Source organism: Monodon monoceros, unplaced genomic scaffold, assembly GCF_005190385.1.
Source record: "Monodon monoceros isolate NGI ecotype Baffin Bay Population unplaced genomic scaffold, NGI_Narwhal_1 Super_Scaffold_12, whole genome shotgun sequence".
In the NCBI taxonomy this organism is placed as follows: Eukaryota; Metazoa; Chordata; class Mammalia; order Artiodactyla; family Monodontidae; genus Monodon; species Monodon monoceros.
Genome location: NW_021703768.1, coordinates 94,602,885 through 94,627,036, shown reverse-complemented (window position 1 = coordinate 94,627,036; position 24,152 = coordinate 94,602,885). Strand labels below are relative to the sequence as shown.

Sequence of the window (24,152 nt, the reverse complement as noted above, 5' to 3'; positions counted from 1 at the left end):
CCCATTATTAACTGTGTCTGTATTTTAGGGGGTGTTCTGACCCTGTGAAGTCCTTTATATGAGGAATGAAATAATGGACCACTGAAGTACTTACTAGGGAACCATCTATGTGTGGTAATAGGTAAATAAATATGCAGAATTAAGGGATGAGACTACATAATGCCCAGTTCTAGAAGACTTTTTAGAGGAATGTTATTTGGCATCATTTTATTCCATTTTATTCTTCAGCCATTTTTTAATCCAAATTTTAAAATAAGGATTTTGAACATCAGCTAAACAGTAGTGGAATTCTGTAGTAGTGTGTAGAAGTAGATCTAATTAGATGTATAGCACATGTACTATACCATTATTTATTTATTTTTAAAAATAAATTTATTTTTAAAAATAAATTTATTTTTAAAAATAAATCTATTTATTTTTGGCTGCGTCGGGTCTTCATTGCTGCGTGTGGGCTTTCTCTAGTTGCGGTGAGCGGGGGCTACTCTTCATTGCAGTGCATGAGCTTCTCATTGCGGTGGCTTCTCATTGTGGAGCTTGGGCTCTAGGCGCACGGACTTCAGTAGTTATGGTGCGCAAGCTCAGTAGTTGTGGTGCATGGGCTTAGTTGCTTCTGTGGCATGTGAGATCTTCCCAGACCAGGGCTTGAACCTGTGTCCCCTGCATTGGCAGGCGGATTCTTAACTACTGCGGCGCCAGGGAAGTCCTATACCATTATTATATAGCCGGTGTTTAAATTTTTTCCTATTGGGATGGTGTTTCTTTCTTCTGAACATCTATTGCAGGATTAATGTAGATCAAAATTAATTTAAAATCATTGGGAACAGGGCCACTGGGAAGTTGAGGGCCAAAATCGGCAGTAAGGGTCAAGGGGAGGCAGAGGTTTGGGTAGAAATACCACAGCATCATGTTCAGCACTTCCTTCCTATGGAGGAGAGTCCTCGAGCGGCCGTGAGCACCAGACTTCAGGGCTTCAGCTCTGCCCAGTTTGGGCTTTGAGGTTTTCAGTTTAATCCTTTTGTCCACTCTGTCCATTTCTCCCTCTTTAGTATAGGAGTAACTTTTTAATATTGTAAAAAAAACCCTTTTTTTAAAATCAGAAAAGAATCTTTTTCTCCTCATTTGCATTTTAGAGAATGCCATCTTTTTTGGTCCATGCTGTGATATGGAGTCTCCTTGGGCAATATTTGTGTCTATGTGCTCCATCAGAGAGTGTATAAGAGGAGATTTGTTCTAAGAGTGGTATTATGGTATTTTAAAAACATGAATTTTTTAAAAATGGTAATCACCAATTCCTTGGAGGATATTTTACACACATAAAAATTATATTTATATACAAAAAAGGGAGCATTAGGTAACGATGGGAGTGCAGGATGTATGAGGTTGGAGAGGGTTATGCTCTTCGTGAAGTCATCACTTTTATGTTTTCGTCCCTGTTAGGAAACTGGCATACTGAGGAGGGGAGGAAAGACAGCGATAGCTTGAAATCATTCTACCAGATAAAAATTCATATTCTGTTGCTAGATCCTCATTGGATAATTAGGGACCCTGGCTTGATTGACCAAGAAGATTCACTTTTTGTATATTAATATTCAGCACAGACCATTAAATAAAATTGTAGTTAAATACTAGTATTTCTACTGATCATTAGATTGAGCTCACATGTGTATTTCATGAAATTCTGTGTTTTATATAGGCTTTGAATCTTAAGATTTGGTTTTTATGTGATCGATATAAAGTATGAATGAAATATAGATGAAAAATAGTTAACTGTTTCTGTTTTCAGGAACTTACCTAGCACAGTAGTTGGTAGATGTTTAATAAATATGTGTTGAGTGGATGTTGAATGACAAACGTTTGCTATAAGATTTGTACAGAGCATGCCATGATGGCTTATATTTATCGATGATGGCATTTTTCCAGAACAAGAGATCAAAAATAGATGTACCGAGATGTTCCTCCCTCTTCTTTAGGAAGAACCCTGTTAAGCTGTATTATGTCCTCATGGGGGGCAAGTTGGAAAGCTTCTCTGTGGAGATCAATTATAGGAAATAAGAATATTTGGTGAAGGGATGACTGCAGAATATGATGGCTGCCTTGTGGAAGAGTAGTAGTACTCTGGGTATATTCACAGCAAAAATTCCAGATCTGTCCAGTACACTAGCCACATATGGCTGTTGAGTGCTTGAAACACATTAGTCTGAATTGAGATATGCACTTGTACCTCTTAGAGTGAAAAAATGAATATAACATACCTCTAATAATTTTATATTACATTTTGAAATGAGAGTTTTTGGATATATTGGGTTAAATATGTATTACTAAAATTAATTTCACTTGTTTATTTTTACTTTTTTGTGGCTACTGGAAAATGTAAAATGACGTATGTGGCTTACACTTTCACACATATTCCTTTCAAATAGCATTGCATGGGTCATTTGACAGATTTTAAAATAAAAGGATGCCTTGAAAGGAGAGTAAGATTTGTGTGTATAACACTAGCATGTTAAATTGTGTAAAAATAAAAGAGCTATATAAGTGTTCATTTTTGGTCATATATATGCAAGCTTTTCTCCCATTCTGTATTACCTGTTGTCATTAAGATACAACCATTGGTAGTAATGTTTATTTACTGTGTTGATTTAGATCACTTAAAAAAACCAGAAAAGAGATGCTTGATTTTTACTTTATATATTCAACAGTTTTCAGAAGTGTGATTGTTTAAAAATACAAATCTATAGGATAAAGTATAGGTCTCTTAAGTGATGCACCAACAGAGATTAATTCTGAACTGTGATAGGATAAGCTTGATGACTGTTTTACATTGGTGGCTTTATATAAATACCATGCGTACCAGGAAAAACATTTTTTTTTTTTACTGTTAATTCAGTAATTGTATTATGTGTAGGACACAGTTACTGCTTTATCTTTTGTTAACATGTTGTGAATCTTCTCTTTGAAATTAAATTCTAAATCCAGCTTTCTGTTCGTTGTTCACAGCATCACAACGGAGATCTTTGGGGTGGAGAGGTAGAAAATGCTTTATTGCTTGTGTGGCCGCAGGCAGTATAGTGTTAGATTTAAATTAAATAACTTTATATAGATAAAGTTTGTTTTTAAATAAATATCAGTGGTCAAGTCTTCAAAATCATGTAGAAAGTGAACAAATTTGGCTGACATGACTTAAAGGTCAACAGGACTAAAATTCCAAGCAATTTCTGATGTTTTTAAATGGAGCTCTGATTATTAGTGCTTGCATTTTGCCATGTATACACACACACACACACAGACACACACACACACACATATCCATTATGGGATATTTTTAAAGAAAATGACACCCCCGTGTTTTTTTTAATGTTACCTTAAAAATGCTTTACATTTACTTAGTGGAACAAAGCTTACGTTGACAGCCATATTACCTTTCGGGAGGTTAAATAAGCCAGTACTTTCTTCTGTATTTAAAAATTTGCTTAAAGGTATTGATAATTTTTGTAGTTAATACCATAATCTTTGCTTGTTTGTACATATGGTGTATTTTTTGTTTTTATTTTAAGGTATTTGGGTTCAGAGTTTTAACACTCAGGTCTCACTTGTGGGTAAATAACGTACATTGCTTTTGTGTGAAAGGTGGGCCAACCCATTTTATTAAAATAATTTTTTTTTTTTTACTCCAGTTGACCTTTAAAGTAAAATTGGCTACTTTTTTTCAGGAATGCTGGTGATACCTTAAATTTTAGTGGAGAAAATAAACACCTGAAATGTATCCCTTTTCTGGTTTCCTCACCTGCTTCTACATGCCTCGATTTTAAAATCTTACAGCCACTTCTAGAAGCCACGTGTAATCCATTCTCTTACAGGCTTTAGTGAGTCCCTGAGAATTTTAAGTGTTGAAAGTTAATAATTAGGAGGAAAGATAGGAGCAGTTTGCTTAAAAAATTACCTTGTTACCTACTTTTGCTTCAGAGGGTAGTCGAGAAAAAGTTTTTGCAGTTTGAAAATGCTAATACTCAAAGGGTAAATGTAACTCATAGGCATCAGATGGTCAGAATGTGGAAGCATTAAGGTGGAAGCATAAGGCATCAGCCCAATGCACAACACCAGGAAGCCCAACGTGAGTGTCCAGCATGAGGAGAAGTAGTCTACTTAACGTGTCCAGGTGTTAACAGTGGAGAAGTTGTTTGCAGCCAGGATATGGGAGAAGATGCAGCTGGCACAGGTTTGGAACCTGTTATGAATTGACTCTCTTTGTTTTGAAATACTTTATTATTCTCTTTGATCATTTAAACGGTAAAACATATGATGGAAAGCTGACTTTTTGGGGGGGATTTGCTATAAACGAGTTTGAAATTTTTATTGCGTCTTCATTTTATAATTGTGTCGTGGTTTCTGCTTAACTAGTTTAATCTGTCGTTGAAGTTAAAGGTATGGGGGAAAGAATTGATTCTGTGAGGTGGCAGTGTTCAGATAATTAGCAAATATTATTGACCCCGCAAATGGAGTTTGACATAGAAAATTGCATTGCTTGGCCTATATTGCTTCTTTACCTTTCTAAGACATCATTACTTTTTTTCCCGATTATATCATGCTACTGGGCAGTACTGTCCCATAGACCTTTCTATAATTATAGAAATGTTTGACCCTGCACCATACAAGATGGTAGCCACTAGCCGTATGTGGCTCTTGAGAATTTTAAATATGGGTACTACAACTAAGGAAATGAATTTTAAATTAAATTTTAATTAAATTTAAATGGCCACATTTGGCTAATGTTTACTATATTAGCAGAGTTATAGAGAAATATTGATTCCGTTATGTTTTATTCTTAGTTCTACCATCTTGATCGTTTTCCATCAGGCTCACTTCCCAGAATATCCTTAGATCTGTCCTGTTTTCTTTATTGCCCTGAATATATATTCTATTGATTGTTTTTATGAAAACAATGGTAGAAGTTAAGACAGATGAAATAAAAGTTCTTTAGCAGATATATTGATTTAATATTTTGTCTGATATAAGTTCAGTGTGATGCTTTACACCTTGTTTTTTTTATTATTATAAAAACAAAAGAGGTTTACAGAAAAGGGATAAAACTTTTTTTCTAAAATTTCTGAACATGAGGCCAAAGTCTGGGTGTCACCAGTGTATGTGTTAAAGCGTGATTTTACTGGCATAATTTACTTTTGTTTTTCCCCATTACTTAATTGATCACAATCTTCTATTCATAAAACCAATAATTCATTTTTTTAAAAACATTGTTGAGATTAGTTATCCATTTTAATTTATATCACCTAGTTCATGTGTGGAAGCATGCAATTAAATATGAATTTCCATTTGTTTAAACTTGACCACTGTACTATATATATCACTTCCAGAATTATTTGGCTTGTTTTTTCACTAAACAAAATTTTCATTGGCATGTGTTTTAAAAGTAGCTCTGCTGCTTATTTTATTATGTGCCTGCTGTGGTGTGAAATATCTTGTACTGTATTGCATGTTTTTAGAATTATTACAAGAGTATATTTTATGTAGGATTTTCAAATTTTTATGGGGCAGATTTTTTTGTATGCTTTTTTGGATATGTTTTAAAATGTGAAGGTTAAAAATATCTTTAAATATTTTGAAAATTTAAAATAGTGCAGCTGCATGTTTGTTGCATAAGTAGCTTTGGGGGCCTAATGCCATTTTGCATGGTGTAAAGTCACTTCAAATGAATAATATCGTGGGCTGATCACTAAATTTTACCTGTAGTGATTTATGTAGTGATATGCCAGATATCTTTTAAGACAGTCTTCAGTGATGATAGTAATGTTGCCAAGGCAATATTAATATAGCTGTTTAAAGACCTTTTCTAAATGTCGTATACTAAGTTTAGCCATTCACTTTTGGTACTGGATACATAGTAGTATGAAAGAAGGCTGTAGGTTAAAAACTTTGTGTTTATATTTAGGAAGTTATTTTGCGGGCAACCAAGGCTACATACTCAAATTTATACAGAAGAGGAGGGAACATGATAGGCATACACCTGTGTTAAACAGACTACCCCAGATTCTTGCGAACCTGTGGGTAAGGGCTGTCGTGCCTTGGTTTCTTGATTTGTTAAAATCAGGATAATACTGAAGAAGAGTGTGATGTTTAAGGTCATTCATTGTATTATTTATACATTGTAAAGTTATCTGTAATTTTTTTGGTGTATCTTCTGGCTTACTGAATTAAATAATCTTAATGATTCTTTTTTTCAGGTCATAAGAAGATATTAAATGGTTGGTTCCTCTTAAAGTCACTAGATTCTAGATCTATGAATGAGCTTTTTACTCTTTTATAGATTGCACTCAATTAACTAATGATTTTGCCTACTGAATTTTCTAGATAAAACAATACTACAGTGGGATACCCTCTCTTGCGGTGGTTCTTAACAGTTTTGTGGTCACATATTCTTTTGAGAATCTGATAAAAGCTATGGGTTGTTTAACCAGAAAATATGTATGGATACATACATGCGAAATTTTGCATATAATTTCAAATAGTTTACCAAACTATTTGAATCTTCCTGGAGTCAATCCATGAACCCTGGCTGGGTTAAGGACTCTTGCTCTTTTATGTATAAACTCAGTTCCTATCAATGAGCCAAGGCTGTGTTCATTTAAATGCAAGCCAAATTCCTTTGGGAATGATATATGAAATTAACTATAAATGTTAATTGTATAATTTCAAAAGATCTTGACCCTGTGTAGTATTGTATTATATGTTTTGTCCACATATCTGTTTGATTTAATATGGTTTTTATATGGGATTTATTACAGAATAATTTCATTCCTTTTTGATTTGATCACTGTTTAATAACTTGGGCTTATCTTTTGTATGCCAAGGAAAAAGCATTTTAAAAAAAGCATTTTCAGTACATAAATTGATTTATATGGAGCCACTTTGAGAATTATGTTTTTGCAATATATTTGTAGTTATGTATCTTTCCAAAACATGACTCCTTAGTTTTCATTCTATCCATTTTCCTACTGATGTAACTAAACAAGGACTTAACTAATTACACAGGCTGGAAGCGCAATTCGTTGACCCCTAGGACAACTACTTTTCCGTGTCCTGGCTGTGAGCATGATGTGGATCTTGGAGAACGGGGAATCAACGGTCTGTTTCGAAATTTCACTTTGGAAACTATTGTTGAAAGATATCGTCAGGCAGCCAGGGCAGCCACAGCCATTATGTGTGACCTTTGTAAACCACCACCTCAAGAATCCACAAAAAGTTGCATGGACTGCAGTGCAAGCTACTGCAATGAATGCTTCAAAATTTATCATCCTTGGGGTACTGTAAAAGCGCAGCATGAGTATGTGGGCCCAACTACGAATTTTAGACCCAAGGTAAGTGAAGTTTCTATTAAGTTAGAGTATTAAACTTAATATGATAAGATAAATTGTAACAAGTCTAGAACCTGACGGTAAGAAGGGAAATAACTTTCAAAGCTGGAACAAGAAATTAAGGCCTAGTAGTTGGAGTTATTTAGTATGTTGCTAAACATCCCCAGAGCTTAGAAGGCAATATTATGGTTCACTCTATTACAATACAGTGTGATACAATGCAATATATGAATGTTTGTAATGATAACTGAGTAAGAGAGGAAAGGTGATGTCAGATATACTGTCTAAGATTGAAATGGTTAAAGTTAAAAAGCTTTTGTGCTTTAATATGATAAATCCATAATTGTCTAAAAGATGTGATTGGGAAACATTCTGACATTTTTAGTTACCTAAAACTGTATTATGAATAAATAAGAGTAACTACAGCCTAATAGTTTGAAGCTTATGATATAATGGTTATATAGTATTTAAAGTGGAATTTGCATTTCTTAAATATTCTGGGTAATTTCTATAGTAACGTACAGAAAAACTTTATGAATGAATGAAGTTATAGATGAAACAAAATAGTGACTAGTGTAATTCACTATAGTCAAATTCTAAAAAGGTGTCTCATCCTATAGAATATTTGCCTTATAACTTTGAGTTCTTGCATTCCTTGCAGAAAGCCTGACTTTATATTCTATTTTAAATGTAATGGCTTTGAGAATGTAGGAACCTGGGCATGCTTAGAAATTTGAAATCTTTTCCAGTTTTTCTCCTGGAGCTACACATTGGTATTAGGACTTTTTATAATGGAATTAAAAAAATTTTTCTCTAAGTTATCAGACCAGTTGTAGTTGCTTAAAATCTAATCTTTTGGAATAATGGGCAGCTTTTTGATTTCCATTAACACACTAGTTTAAAAGAATCCTCCTTCTTTTCCAAATGAAAACAGCTACATTATGTAAAAATTCAGCGTAACTATGATGATAGTTTACAGAGTAAACAAAAAGGTAGAAACTTAAATCAGGAGAACACAGTTCTAAATTTGGTCAGTGTGTGTGCAATCAATATGTAAAAGCAAACATCTGGAAGCTTATAAAGTGTTCCAAGACTCTCTTAGTAACAGATTTCTTGTGAGGATAATGAGGCTATGGGTCCTCATAAGTTATTTGTTATGATACCTTAAAAAATATTGATCATGATCATTAAGAATTTACTAGTCATTATGATCAGAGGACCTTTCTAGCTTGTTTAAGCATTTCACTTAAGTCTTACAGGAAGTAAATTTTTACCTTCTTATCACCAGGTTTAGAGGAAATAACACATAATTAATTGACCGTTTGAACCCTCAAATTGAAAAAGAGTAATTCTAATGTAGAGAATTCTCATATAATGTACCAAATGCTTTTATTTCTTTTTACACTTCCATTACTTTAAATGGCTTTATTTAGTGATTTCATAAAGCAAATCTTTGTGTTTTGGGACTTTATCCAATTACTTGAAATCTTTTGAGTGCCATGTAACCTATGAAGACCCTTAATCCCACTTTTATTCTTTATTCAATAGATTTTAATGTGCCCAGAACATGAAACGGAGAGAATAAACATGTACTGTGAATTATGTAAGAGGCCAGTTTGTCATCTCTGTAAGTTGGGTGGTAATCATTCCAACCACCGTGTAACCACTATGAGCAGTGCCTACAAAACCTTAAAGGTAGAACTTATTTTTAGAACTAAATTTTGATCCTTTATAACTTTAGACCTTTAACTTTTTCTGTATAAAATCATACTGTGCATATTGTGTGGTCTGTTTTACTGAAATGAGTTAATAATCTAAAGTGTTACTTAATGATCTATTAATATTAGGTTGTTAGTATTTCTGACCAGGCAGCTCTTTGTCCTACTGATATCTAGTTCTGAGGAAAGAGAGGGATGAAGGACACTTCATTATGATCCATCCCTACATGAGCCCAATGCCACAACATTGAGTGTGGTTACGGGAGTGACACACTTTGAAGGGTAGTAGCTGTTTTAAGACACTTGATTCTTATTGCTGCCAATAGAATTAGTATAAGCATTTTTGTTTATTCTGGTGGGTTCCAGCTAAAACTGAGTTATTTACTGTCTGTTAACCTTATACACGGCCTTTTTTTTTTTTTTCGGTACGCGGGGCTCTCACTGTTGTGGCCTCTCCCGTTGCGGAGCACAGACCCTGGATGCGCAGGCTCAGCGGCCATGGCTCACAGGCCCAGCCGCTCTGCGGCATGTGGGATCTTCCCGGATCGGGGCACTAACCCGTGTCCCCTGAATCAGCAGGCGGACTCTCAACCACTGCGCCACCAGCAAAGCCCACATGGCCCTTTTAAAACTTTTAAATTTGATAATCTACAGCCAAGTAGGCAGTGGTATAGTGCTTTTTTTGTTTCATTCTTTTTTCCTTTTTAAAAGGGAATCAATTCATTTATAAATCTACTACCCATTTAAATTTTTGATTCCTTTAACAATATGTGTATGCATTTTTTGACCTGTATCTATTTTGCATCTATACATACAGTTTCATATTTTGTGTTTTGTATGTCTGACATGCTCAGTCCTCCCTCTACATTGAACACATGGGTTACAGTATTGTTGTTTTATTGTCCATCCTCATTTACTAATTCTGTTATCTGTGTCACTACTAGGTCAATTTTGACTGATTTTTCTTATCATTATGAGTTGTATTCCCCTCCTCCTTTGCAAGCCTGGCAACTTTTGATTGGCTGCCAGGTATTGTAAAGCTCACCTTGTTGGGCACTGGATATTTTTATATTCCTAAAGATATTCTTGAGTTTTCTTCTGTTGTGTGATGAAGTTACTTGGGAACAATTTGTTCCTTTTTGGTCTTGCTGTTAAGCTTTGTTAGGACAGAGCAACATTTTGTTCTAGGACTAATTTTATGTGATTATTGAAGTAAAGCCATTTGTTTACTCTTCGCAATGCCCTATGAATTTTGAGGGTTTTTTTTTTTTTTTTTTTTTTTTAGTCTGGCTGGTGGGGAACAGACACTATTTCCGGCATGTGTGAGCTCTGAAATTGTTCCTTCTAATTCTTTGGGGTGATACTTGCCCTGGCCTGTGGCAATTTCCTCACACATAAAAATTGGTCAAAGCTCATATGAATAAGCAAGGGGGCTGCTTGGTAAATCTCTGGAGTTCTTTCTCTTTATGGCCACCTGTTCTTAGGTGTTATGTTTTATAAACTCTGGCCTCCCCAGACTCCCAGCTTCATCACCTCATCTCACGGGAGATCCTGGGCCCCATTTGAGTTCTCTGCACCAGGCCTGGGAAGCCTTCTCCTGACAATAAGCTGAGAGCAATCATAGGCTCATCTTGTTTCCCATCCCTCAGGGACACTGTTTTTTGTTTCTTGATGTCCAGTGTCTTGAGAGCTGTTTCATTTATTCTGTTAGGATTTTTTAGTTGTTTCAAGCGGGTGAGTAAATCCAGTCTTTGTTTCTCTGTTGTGCCTCACAGCGGCAATAACACTGTTTGCTAATTTTAACTTTGACACCTTTTTCGTTTGTTTCTTATTGGTTGGATATTATATAAGTTGTCCAAAATTTTTTTTTCTGTTACTTGGAATCAATATTTGACAATAGCATACACTTAAGTTATCCTTTGCCTGGTTGTTAATTTCTCCCATTTATGTTTCACACTTTTAAAACTGAGACTCCATAATGGATTTTTCCATTTATTCACTTTTTAGTAAGAGTAAAATTATTCAGTTTTGCTGAAAGTAGTAAACAGATCTCCCTAGATCTTCCTTTTTACTTGTTTTAGATTTTAAGCTGAAGGCCTTCATGATGTAGGTGACATAGGTAGGTTTATAATATCATTTTCATTTTTACTCACTTGAGTGTTGCAGGAAGAGAGCTCAAACTCTGCTGGGTGTTAGAATCACCTGGAACACTTGGTAAAACTATGGAAGCCAGGCCTGTACTACTTTAATGACCTTGGGCCTCTGTGTTCTTTATGGACTCTCAGGAGACTGATGCACACCAGCATTTGAGAACCACTGCTCTAGAGGAAGCTTTGAGCAACTTTGGGGTCCTTGAGAATTTAGCCTCTGATCAGTTCCTAGAGAACTGGGGTCCTAATAACACTAAAGGATTTAAACCTGCTTCTCACGTTAGATGAACTTCTTGGATAAAACGCCTAGTATCAGTGTCTGGTGCATATACTTTTTTGAGGATTATGAATAAATGGGCCACTGATTCTTGGTTAAGACAGATCTAGTCTTAACACAGACTGCCTAAGTTTAAGGGGACTGAGAAGACTGGAGCCATCTCAGATAAAGGCTGTGGTTGGCCAGAGACTTGGTCTAAGCATCACAGCTCACTGGAACCACTTAGACCTTGGATGGTGTTTCTGAATTCTGTCCTCTATTCTTCTCTAGCCTATTTAGCACTGTTAACTTAAGCTGTTTCAGAACTAAGCCCTACTTCAGTTTAAATGGCCAAATTCCTTTCTTTGCTACCATAGCTAAAAAGAGTGCCAGCCCTCATACGCCGTAGGTCTGGTCCTAACATGGGCCTGACAGTGGTGGTATTGGAGGAACTATCATCCTCCTTGCAGCTTGGTGCTGAGGAAGCACCTCTCAGCCTGTGACATCATGGTTACTGTGTGGTGAGGAGTTTTCTAGTTCAGCTATTGACTATGTGATATTTGTACTCAGGGAGCTTTGGTTTCCTTATCTGTAAAATGCTGGATTAAAATGCAGGATTTTAATGTCTCTTCCTATCCTTAACATCCTATGATTTCCTTCTTGGTCCCATCCTGCCTTGAGCTCTCAGAAATCTTGTTCCTCTGCCTAACAGGTCTTTCCTCTGTCCCTCCAGTGAGCCATCAAGGAAACTCACTGGGTCTGATCGCTGGGTGTCCCAAAGAGTTAAAGATGGGCCATGCTGGAGACCTGTCACTTTGATTTCTGCATACGTTCTCTTACCCTGTAACATGGTCTAAGTAAAAAAAGAGGACGATGATATAAGAAGGAGACTCACTTCTTCAATTCCTAGGAGCTTTGCCCCTCTTCTTCCTAACTCTTTTCAACCCTTAGTCCAGTTGTGAGCAAGAAATGTTCAGATCCTCCTGTCAGGGCTACAGCATGGGAGGTGTTTTCTGGATGTTCTTATTCTCACTTAGTCTTAGGATACATTGTCTCTTACTGCTTTGTACCCCGTGGTGCGTCAGGGTATTATTGTTTGTTTTTAAATGTATTTCAGGTATATTAATGTTTTCTGGGCTACACTAGTGATCTCACCAAAATCTATGACATTATTTCTATGGTAAACTATACCAGTTTCAAAATGACTACTTTATGAACAAACTATTCAATAAGCTCTTGAAGTTACCTATTTTTATAAATCTGTGTTTTCATTATTGTGTATTGTGTAATTGTTTAGTGAACATCTAGGCTGGGATGGACTCTGAAGATTATTTTGGAAGGGTCTTTGTTGTTTTTCCTGTTGTGTGTGGGGTGTGTGTGTGTGAGAGTGAATTATAAAATCTGGCGGAAGACAACACTATTTGGATTGCTGCCCTTCCATCTACTTAGAAGCCTTGGGAGGAAGCTTTCTGGGAGTGATGATGAGACAACAAAAATATACTATTTGTGTATTCAGGAGTTTTTACTAATCTGACCATCACTACCTTGTTCTTTTTTCTAACTGCTTCTAATCCCTCATGTATCTTTAGGCCTGTGTGCTCAATGCCAGTGACTGTTTACCCTGGGTTAATAATGATAATCACCATTGTTGATTTTACTGTCTGTTCATCATAGGCTAGAGAAGAGGATACTGTGTTAAAAGAAATTCTGGAAGGCCTTTGTTACACTTCTATTTCTGTTTCTAATATATTCCAATAGGAAAAGCTTTCAAAAGATATTGATTACCTTATTGGCAAGGAGAGCCAGGTGAAGAGTCAGATTTCTGAACTGAACTTGTTAATGAAAGAAACGGAGGTAAGTGATAAGCTGATTTGCATATTTTTCACTTATTCATTTAGACATTCATTTATTCATTCATAAAATCCAGAGGGTATTATTTGAGCTGGGAGTACAAAGTTGTGTTAGATCTCACTCCTGCTTTTCTGGAACTAAGAAAACAAATGTAAAATATAATGCTATGTGATCAGTGCTGATAGAGGCTGTGATTAAATGATATTGGAACACAGAGGAAAGAATGACTAATTCTTTATGTGGCAGTTAATGAGTTCTCCAAAGTAGCAATATAAGGAAAATGATAGCTTTTATGATTATCTGTTTATAAAACTAACAGATTGCATTTGAAAAATATACTATATGTCAATAAGACCAGGTTTATTTAAGTTTCCAGATACTCCGAAATATATTCCTGTCACATATGTTCACCAAAAAACACGTATTAAGATGTTCTTAGCTGCATTATTTGTGATAGCCACAAAACGGAAAGTACTCAAATGTTCATGAACAGTGGAATATAAATAGCAGTGAAAGATGAATATCTACAACTATGTGCAACAATGTAGATAAGTCTGGCACTAATATTGAAAGGAAGATGCCAAATACAAAGGAGTACATGCTGAGTGATTCCAAGACAGGTGAAACAAGACTGTGTTGTTCAGGATAGGAGTTACTGAAGAGAGAGAGGATTAGTGCCTGGAAAAGTTCTAAGGGTGGCTTCTGGGATACTGGTAATATTGTTCAGTCTGGATGCTGGTTACATGGGTGTGGTTGCAAAGCCTCACTGATCCTTACACTTATATGTACATTTTCCTCTTTGCATATTATACTTCAATAAAAAATTTTAAAAACTGATAGCACTTTAAAAATACAGTAAGAGAAGATAGGACTGGGTTATTTTAAAATTCCTAATAGTCTTCACTGATTTTGATCCCTATTTCTTTTCTCTATTTGAAATAAACTGAAGAGCCATTACCCTTGACCACTTCATGTTTTGTAATTAAATATAAAAATATTCTGGCTAGTATGAGACTGTCATTTCTTACAAATTTTTTTCAAAAATGGGTAAAAATCATTGAAAAATTATGTGAATTAGCACCATATTACCAGTAAATTTTTTTTTGAATTTTATTATATTTATTTTTTTATAGAGCAGGTTCTTATTAGTCATCCATTTTATACACATCAGTGTATACATGTCAACCCCAATCTCCCAATTCATCACAACACCACCGCCACCCACAGCTGCTTTCCCCTCTTGGTGTCCATACGTTTGTTCTCTACATCTGTGTCTCAATTTCTGCCCTGCAAACTGGTTCATCTGTACCATTTTTCTAGGTTCAACATATATGCGTTAATATGCGATATTTGTTTTTCTGACTTACTTCACTCTGTATGACAGTCTCTAGATTCATCCACGTCTCTACAAATGACCCAATTTCGTTCCTTTTCATGGCTGAGTAATATTCCACTGTATATATATACCACATCTTCTTTATACATTTATCAGTCAATGGGCATTTAGGTTGCTTCCATGACCTGGCTATTGTAAATAGTGCTGCACTGAACACTGGGGTGCATGTGTCTTTTTTTTCTTTTTTTTTTTTTTTTTACAGTATGCGGGCCTCTCACTGTTGTGGCCTCTTCCGTCACGGAGCACAGGCTCCGGACACGCAGGCTCAGCGGCCATGGCTCACGGGCCCAGCCGCTCCGCGGCATGTGGGATCCTCCCGGACCGGGGCACGAACCCGTGTCCCCTGCATCGGCAGGCGGACTCTCAACCACTGCGCCACCAGGGAAGCCCGCATGTATCTTTTTGAATTACAGTTTTCTCTGGGTTTATGCCCAGTAGTGGGATTGCTGGGTCATATGGTAATTCTATTTTTAGTTTTTTAAGGAACCTCCATAATGTTCTCCATAGTGGTTGTATCAATTTACATTCCCACCAACAGTGCAAGAGAGTTCTCTTTTCTCCACACCCTCTCTAGCATTTGTTGTTTGTAGATTTTCTGATGATGCCCATTCTAACTGGTGTGAGGTGATACGTCATTGAAGTTTTGATTTGCATTTCTCTAATAATTAGTGATGTTGAGCAGCTTTTCATGTGTCTCTTGACCATCTGTCCGTCTTCTTTGGAGAAATGTCTATTGAGGTCTTCTGCCCAGTTTTTGATTGGGTTGTTTGTTTTTTTAATATTGAGCTGCATGAGCTGTTTATATATCTTGGAGATTAATCCTTTGTCCGTTGATTCATTTGCAAATATTTTCTCCCTTTCTGAGGGCTGCCTTTTCGTCTTGTTTGTAGTTTCCTTTCTTTTGCAAAAGCTTTTAAGTTTCGTTAGGTCCCATTTGTTTATTTTTGTTTTTATTTCCATTACTCTAGGAGGTGTATCAGAAAAGATCTTGCTGTGATTTATGTCAAAGAGTGTTCTTCTTATGTTTTCCTCTAAGAGTTTTCTTTTTTATTGGAGTATAATTGCTTTACAATGGTGTGTTAGTTTCTGCTTTATAACAAAGTGAATCAGTTATACATATACATATGTTCCCATATCTCTTCCCTCTTGCGTCTCCCTCCCTCCCACCCTCCCTATCCCACCCCTCCAGGCGGTCACAAAGCACCAAGCTGATCTCCCTGTGCTATGCGGCTGCTTCCCACTAGCTATCTACCTTACGTTTGGTAGTGTATATATGTCCATGCCTTTCTCATGCTTTGTCACAGCTTACCATTCCCCCTCGCCATATCCTCAAGTCCATTCTCTAGTAGATCTGTGTCTTGATTCCTGTCTTACCCCAAGGTTCTTCATGACATTTTTTTCCCTTAAATTCCATATATATGTGTTAGTATACGGTATTTGTCTTTCTCTTTCTGAGTTACTTCACTCTGTATGACAGACTCTAGGTCTATCCACCTCATTACAAATAGCTCAATTTCGTTTCTTTTTATGGCTGAGTAATATTCCGTTGTATATATGTGCCACATCTTCTTTATCCATTTATCCGATGATGGACACTTAGGTTGTTTCCATCTCCAGGCTATTGTAAATAGAGCTGCAATGAACATTTTGGTACATGACTCTTTTTGAATTATGGTTTTCTCAGGGTATATGCCCAGTAGTGGGACTGCTGGGTCATATGGTAGTTCTATTTGTAGTTTTTTAAGGAACCTCCATACTGTTCTCCACAGTGGCTATATCAATTTACATTCCCACCAACAGTGCAAGAGGGTTCCCTTTTCTCCACACTCTCTCCAGCATTTATTGTTTCTAGATTTTTTGATGATGGCCATTCTGACTGGTGTGAGATTATATCTCATTGTAGTTTTGATTTGCATTTCTCTAATGATTAATGATGTTGAGCATTCTTTCATGTGTTTGCTGGCAGTCTGTATATCTTCTTTGGAGAAATGTCTATTTAGGTCTTCTGCCCATTTTTGGATTGGATTGTTTGTTTTTTTGTTATTGAGCTGCATGAGCTGCTTATAAATTTTGGAGATTAATCCTTTGTTACTTGCTTCATTTGCAAATATTTTCTCCCATTCTGAGGGTTGTCTTTTGGTCTTGTTTATGGTTTCCTTTGCTGTGCAAAAGCTTTGAAGTTTCATTAGGTCCCATTTGTTTATTTTTGTTTTTATTTCCATTTCTCTAGGAGGTGGGTAAAAAAGGATCTTGCTGTGATTTATGTCATAGAGTGCTCTGCCTACGTTTCCCTCTAAGAGTTTGATAGCTTCTGGCCTTACATTTAGGACTTTCCATTTTGAGCTTATTTTTGTGTATGGTGTTAGGGAGTGATCTAATCTCATACTTTTACATGTACCTGTCCAGTTTTCCCAGCACCACTTAGTGAAGAGGCTGTCCTTTCTCCACTGTACATTCCTGCCTCCTTTATCAAAGATAAGGTGACCATATGTGCATGGGTTTATCTCTGGGCTTTCTATCCTGTTCCATTGATCTAGCTTTCTGTTTTTGTGCCAGTACTATACTGTCTTGATTACTGTAGCTTTGTAGTATAGTCTGAAGTCTGGGAGCCTGATTCCTCCAGCTCCGTTTTTCTTTCTCAAGATTGCTTTGGCTATTCGGGGTCTTTTGTGTTTCCATACAAATTGCGAAATTTTTTGTTCTAGTTCTGTGAAAAATGCCAGTGGTAGTTTGATAGGGATTGCATTGAATCTGTAGATTGCTTTGGGTAGTAGAGTCATTTTCACAATGTTGATTCTTCAAATCCAAGAACATGGTATATCTCTCCATCTATTTGTATCAAATTTAATTTCTTTCATCAGTGTCTTATAATTTTCTGAATACAGGTCTTTTGTCTCCTTAGGTAGGTTTATTCCTAGATATTTTATTATTTTTATTGCAATGGTAAATGGGAGTGTTTTCTTGATTTCACTTTCAGATTTTTCATCATTAGTGTATAGGAATGCCAGAGATTTCTGTGCATTAATTTTGTATCCTGCTACTTTACCAAATTCATTGATTAGCTCTAGTAGTTTTCTGGTAGCATCTTTAGGATTCTCTATGTATAGTATCATGTCATCTGCAAACAGTGACAGCTTTACTTCTTCTTTTCCGATTTGGATTCCTCTTATTTCCTTTTCTTCTCTGATTGCTGTGGCTAAAACTTCCAAAACTATGTTGAATAAGAGTGGTGAGAGTGGGCAACCTTGTCTTGTTTCTGATCTTAGTGGAAATGTTTTCAGTTTTTCACCATTGAGGACAATATTGGCTGTGGGTTTGTCATATATGGCCTTTATTATGTTGAGGAAAGTTCCCTCTATGCCTACTTTCTGCAGGGTTTTTATCATAAATGGGTGTTGAATTTTGTCGAAAGCTTTCTCTGCATCTATTGAGATGATCATATGGTTTTTCTCCTTCAATTTGTTAATATGGTGTATCATGTTGTTTGATTTGCGTATATTGAAGAATCATTGCATTACTGGAATAAACCCCACTTGATCATGGTGTATGATCCGTTTAATATGCTGTTGGATTCTGTTTGCTAGTATTTTGTTGAGGATTTTTGCATCTATGTTCATCAGTGATACTGGCCTGTAGTTTTCTTTCTTTGTGACGTGTATGTCTGGTTTTGGTATCAGGGTGATGGTGGCCTCGTAGAATGAGTTTGGGAGTGTTCCTCCTTCTGCTATATTTTGGAAGAGTTTGAGAAGGATAGGTGTTAGCTCTTCTCTAAATGTTTGACAGAATTTGCCTGTGAAGCCATCTGGTCCTGGGCTTTTGTTTGTTGGAAGATTTTTAATCACAATTTCAATTTCAGTGCTTGTGATTGGTCTGTTCATATTTTCTATTTCTTCCTGATTCAGTCTTGGCAGGTTGTGCATTTCAAAGAATTTGTCCATTTCTTCCAGGTTGTCCATTTTATTGGCATAGAGTTGCTTGTAGTAATCTCTCATGATCTTTTGTGTTTCTGCAGTGTCAGTTGTTATTTCTCCTTTTTCATTTCTAATTCTATTGATTTGAGTCTTCTCCCTTTTTTTCTTGATGAGTCTGGCTAATGGTTTATCAATTTTGTTTATCTTCTCAAAGAACGAGCTTTTAATTTTATTGATCTTTGCTATCGTTTCCTTCATTTCTTTTTCATTTCTTTCTTTCTTTCTTTTTTTTTTTTTTTTTTTTTGCCTTCTGCGGGCCTCTCACTGCTGTGGCCTCTCCCGCTGCAGAGCACAGGCTCCGGATGCGCAGGCTCAGTGGCCATGGCTCACGGGCCCAGCCGCTCCACGGCATGTGGGATCCTCCCGGACCAGGGCACAAACTCGTGTCCCCTGCATCGGCAGGCAGACTCTCAACCACTGCACCACCAGGGAAGCCCTTTCATTTATTTCTGATCTGATTTTTATGATTTCTTTCTTTCTGCTAATTTTGGGGGGTTTTTGTTCTTCTTTCTCTAATTGCTTTAGGTGCAAGGTTAGGTTGTTTATTCGAGATGTTTCCTGTTTCTTAAGGTAGGATTGTATTGCTGTAAACTTCCCTCTTAGAACTGCTTTTGCTGCATCCCATAGATTTTGGGTTGTCGTGTCTCCATTGTCATTTGTTTCTAGGTATATTTTGATTTCCTCTTTGATTTCTTCAGTGATCACTTCGTTATTAAGTAGTGTATTGTTTAGCCTCCATGTGTTTGTAATTTTTACAGACCTTTTCCTGTAATTGTTATCTAGTCTCATAGCATTGTGGTCGGAAAAGATACTTGATACAATTTCAATTTTCTTAAATTTACCAAGGCTTGAGTTGTGACCCAAGATATGATCTATCCTGGAGAATGTTCCATGAGCACTTGAGAAAATTGTGTATTCTGTTGTTTTTGGATGGAATGTCCTATAAATATCAAATAAGTCCATCTTGTTTAATGTATCATTTAAAGCTTGTGTTTCCTTATTTATTTTCATTTTGGATGATCTGTCCATTGGTGAAAGTGGGGTGTTAAAGTCCCCTACTATGATTGTGTTACTGTCGATTTCCCCTTTTATGGCTGTTAGTATTTGCCTTATGTATTGAGTTGCTCCTATGTTGGGTGCATAAATATTTACAATTGTTATATCTTCTTCTTGGATTGATCCCTCGATCATTTTGTAGTGTCCTTGCTTGTCTCTTGTAACATTCTTTATTTTAAAGTCTATTTTGTCTGATATGAGAATTGCTACTCCAGCTTTCTTTTGGTTTCCATTTGCATGAAATATCTTTTTCCATCCCCTTACTTTCAGTCTGTGTGTGTCTCTAGGTCTGAAGTGGGTCTCTTGTAGACAGCAAATATATGGGTCTTGTTTTTGTATCGATTCAGCCAATCTGTGTCTTTTGGTGGGAGCATTTAGTCCATTTACATTTAAGGTAATTATCAATATGTATGTTCCTATTCCCATTTTCTTAATTGTTTTGGGTTCGTTATTGTAGGTCTTTTCCTTCTCTTGTGTTTCTTGCCTAGAGAAGTTCCTTCAGCAGTTGTTGTAAAGCTGGTTTGGTGGTGCTGAACTCTCAGTTTTTGCTTGTCTGTAAAGGTTTTAATTTCTCCCTCAAATCTGAATGAGATCCTTGCTGGGTAGAGTAAACTTGGTTGCAGGTTTTTCTCCTTCATCACTTTAAATATGTCCTGCCAGTCCCTTCTGGCTTGCAGCGTTTCTACTGAAAGATCAGCTGTTAACCTTATGGGGATTCCCTCGTGTGTTATTTGTTGTTTTTCCCTTGCTGCTTTTAATATGTTTTCTTTGTATTTAATTTTTGACAGCTTGATTAATATGTGTCTTGGCGTATTTCTCCTTACATTTATCCTGTATGGGACTCTCTGTGCTTCCTGGACTTGATTAACTATTTCCTTTCCCATATTAGGGAAGTTTTCAACTATAATCTCTTCAAATATTTTCTCAGTCCCTTTCTTCTTCTCTTCTTCTGGAGCCCCTGTAATTCGAATGTTGGTGCGTTTAACATTGTCCCAGAGGTCTCTGAGACTTTCTCAGTTCTTTTCATTCTTTTTTCTTTATTCTGCTCTTCAGTAGTTATTTCCGCTATTTTATCTTCCAGGTCATTTATCCGTTCTTCTGCCTCAGTTATTCTGCTATTGATCCCATCTAGAGTATTTTTAATTTCATTTATTGTGTTGTTCATCGTTGTTTGTTTCATCTTTAGTTCTTCTAGGTCCTTGTTAAATGTTTCTTGCATTTTGTCTATTCTATTTCCAAGATTTTGGATCATCTTTACTATCATTATTCTGAATTCTTTTTCAGGTAGACTGCCTATTTCGTCTTCATTTGTTAGGTCTGGTGGGTTTTTATCTTGCTCCTTCATCTGCTGTGTGTTTTTCTGTCTTCTCATTTTGTTTATCTTACTGTGTTTTGGGTCCCCTGTTTGTAGGCTGCAGGTTCGTAGTTTCCATTGTTTTTGGTGTCTGTCCCCAGTTGCTAAGGTTGGTTCAGTGGGTTGTGTAGGCTTCCTGGTGAAGGGGACTAGTGCCTGGGTTCTGGTGGATGAGGATGGACCTTGTCTTTCTGGTGGGTAGGTCCACGTCTGGTGGTGTGTTTTGGGGTGTCTGTGGACTTATTATGATTTTAGGCAGCCTCTCTGCTAATGGGTGGGGTTGTGTTCCTGTCTTGCTAGCTGTTTGGCATAGGATGTCCAGCACTGTAGCTTGCTGGTCGTTGAGTGAAGCTGGGTGCTGGTGTTGAGATGGAGATCTCTGGGAGATTTTTGCCGTGTGATATTATGTGGAGCTGGGAGGTCTCTTGTGGACCAGTGTCCTGAAGTTGGCTCTCCCACCTCAGAGGCACAGCACTGAATCCTGCCTGCAGCACAAAGAGCCTTTCATCCACACGGCTCAGAATAAAAGGGAGAAAAAGTAAAAAGAAAGAATTAGTAGAAGGGAGGGAGGGAGGGAGGGAGGGAAGGAAGGAAGGAAAGAAAAAGAAAGGAAGAAAGAAAGAAAGAAAGAAGGGAGGGAGGGAAGGAGGGAGGAGGGAAGGAAGAGAAAAAGAGAAAGAAGATAAAGTAAAATAAAAGAAAATAAGATAAAATATAATAAAGTTATTAAAATAAAAAAATAATTTTTAAGAGAAAATAAAAGAAAAAATAATAATAATTAAAAAAAGGACGGATAGAACCCTAGGACAAATGGTGGAAGCAAAGATTTACAGACAAAAATCTCACACAGAAGCATACACATACACACTCACAAAAAGAGGAAAAGGGGAAAAAATCATAAATCTTGCTCTCAAAGTCCACCTCCTCAATTTGGGATGATTCGTTGTCTAAAGGAGGGAGGGAGGGAGGGAGGGAGGGAGGGAAAGAAAGAAAGAAAGAAAGAAAGAAAGAAAGAAAGGAAAGAAAGAAAGAAAGAAAGAAAGAAAGAAAGAAAGAAAGAAAGAAAGAAAGAAAGAAAGAAAAGAAAGAAAGAAAATAAAGTAAAATAAAATAAAGTTATTAAAATAATTATTAAGAAAAAAATTTTTTAAAAATGGACGGATAGAACCCTAGGATAAATGGAGGAAGCAAAGCTATACAGACAAAATCTCACACAGAAGCATACACATACACACTCACATAAAGAGGAAAAGGGGAAAAAAGTCATAAATCTTGCTCTCAAAGTCCACCTCCTTAAGTTGGGATGATTCGTTGTCTATTCATGTATACCACAGATGCAGCATACATCAAGTTGATTGTGGAGTTTTAATCCGCTGCTTCTAAGGCTGCTGGGAGAGATTTCCCTTTCTCTTCTTTGTTCTCACAGCTCCCGGGGCTCAGGTTTGGATTTGGCCCTGCCTCTGCGTGTAGGTCGCCGGAGGGCGTCTGTTCTTCACTCAGACAGGACAGGGTTAAAGGAGCAGCTGCTTCGGGGACTCTGGCTCACTCAGGCCGGGGGGAGGGAGGGGCACAGAGTGTGGGGCGAGCCTGCGGCGGCAGAGGCCGGTGTGATGTTGCACCAGCCTGAGGCGCGCCGAGCGCTCTCCCGGGGAAGTTGTCCCTGGATCCCGGGACCCTGGCAGTGGCGGGCTGCACAGGCTTCCCGGAAGGGGGGTGTGTAGAGTGACCTGTGCTCGCACACAGGCTTCTTGGTGGCGACAGCAGCAGCCTTAGCGTCTCATGCCTGTCTCTGGGGTCCGTGCTTTTAGCCGCGGCTCGTGCCCGTCTCTGGAGGTCCTTTAAGCAGCGCTCTTAATCCCCTCTCCTCGCGCGCCAGGAAACAAAGAGGGAAGAAAAGGTCTCTTGCTTCTTCGGCAGCTCCAGACCTTTTCCCGGACTCCTTTCCGGCTAGCCGTGGCGCACTAACCCCCTGCAGGCTGTGTTCACACTGCCAACCCCAGTCTTCTCCTGGCGCTCCAACTGAAGCCCAAGCCTCAGCTCCCAGCCCTGCCCGCCCTGGCGGGTGAACAGATAAGCCTCTTGGGCTGGTGAGTGCCGGTCAGCAGCAATCCTCTGTGCGGGAATCTCTCCGCTTTGCCCTCCGCACCCTTGTTGCTGTGCTGTCCTCTGTGGCTCAGAAGCTCCCCCCCTCCACCACCCGCAGTTTCTGCCCGCAAAGGGGCTTCCTAGTGTGTGGAAACCTTTCCTCCTTCACAGCTCCCTCCCACTGTTGCACGTCCCCTCCCTATCCTTTTGTCTCTGTTTATTCTTTTTTCTTTTGCCCTACCCAGGTACGTGGGGGGTTTCTTGCCTTTTGGGAGGCCTGAGGTCTTCTGCCAGCGCTCAGTAGGTGTTCTGTAGGAGTTGTTCCACGTGTAGATGTATTTCTGGTGTATCTGTGGGGAGGAAGGTGATCTCTTCGTCTTACTCTTCCGCCATCTTCCCGGAAGCCTACTCCTCTAAGAGTTTTATGGTGTCCAGTCTTACATTTAGGTCTCTAATCCATTTGGAGTTTATTTTTGTGTATGGTGTTAGGTAGTGTTCTAATTTCATTCTTTTACATGTAGCTGTCCAGTTTTCCCAGCACCACGTACTGAAGAGACTGTCTTTTCTCCATTGTATATCCTTGCCTCCTTTGTCATAGATTAGTTGACCATAGGTGCGTGGGTTTATCTCTGGACTTTCTATTCTGTTCCATTGATCTATATTTCTGTTTTTGTGCCAGTACCATATTGTCTTGATTACTGTAGCTTTGTAGTATAGTCTGAAGTCAGGGAGTCTGATTCCTTCAGCTCCGTTTTTTTCCCTCAAGACAGCTTTGGCTATTTGGGGTCTTTTGTGTCTCCATACAAATTTTAAGATTTTTTGTTCTAGTTCTGTAAAAAATGCCATTGGTAATTTGATAGGGAGTGCATTGAATCTGTAGATTGCTTTGGGTAGTATACTCATTTTCACAATATTGATTCTTCCAATCCAAGAACACAGTATATCTCT

At 37.6% G+C, this 24,152-nt stretch overlaps 1 protein-coding gene across 4 annotated transcripts in view; it reads left to right on the top strand.

Moving 5' to 3' along the window:
- TRIM36 (tripartite motif containing 36) overlaps positions 1-24,152 on the top strand; it is a 52,329-nt gene that overhangs the window by 12,229 nt on the left and 15,948 nt on the right. For 3 of the 4 annotated variants that reach the window (XM_029217699.1, XM_029217702.1, XM_029217701.1), the window contains 3 exons: positions 7,045-7,370; positions 8,916-9,062; positions 13,250-13,345. In XM_029217699.1, coding sequence (XP_029073532.1) covers positions 7,045-7,370; positions 8,916-9,062; positions 13,250-13,345 — 569 coding nt within the window. Of the gene's footprint in view, positions 1-6,236; positions 6,258-7,044; positions 7,371-8,915; positions 9,063-13,249; positions 13,346-24,152 lie in introns of all 4 variants that reach the window. The other variant, XM_029217700.1, reaches the window with a different exon arrangement.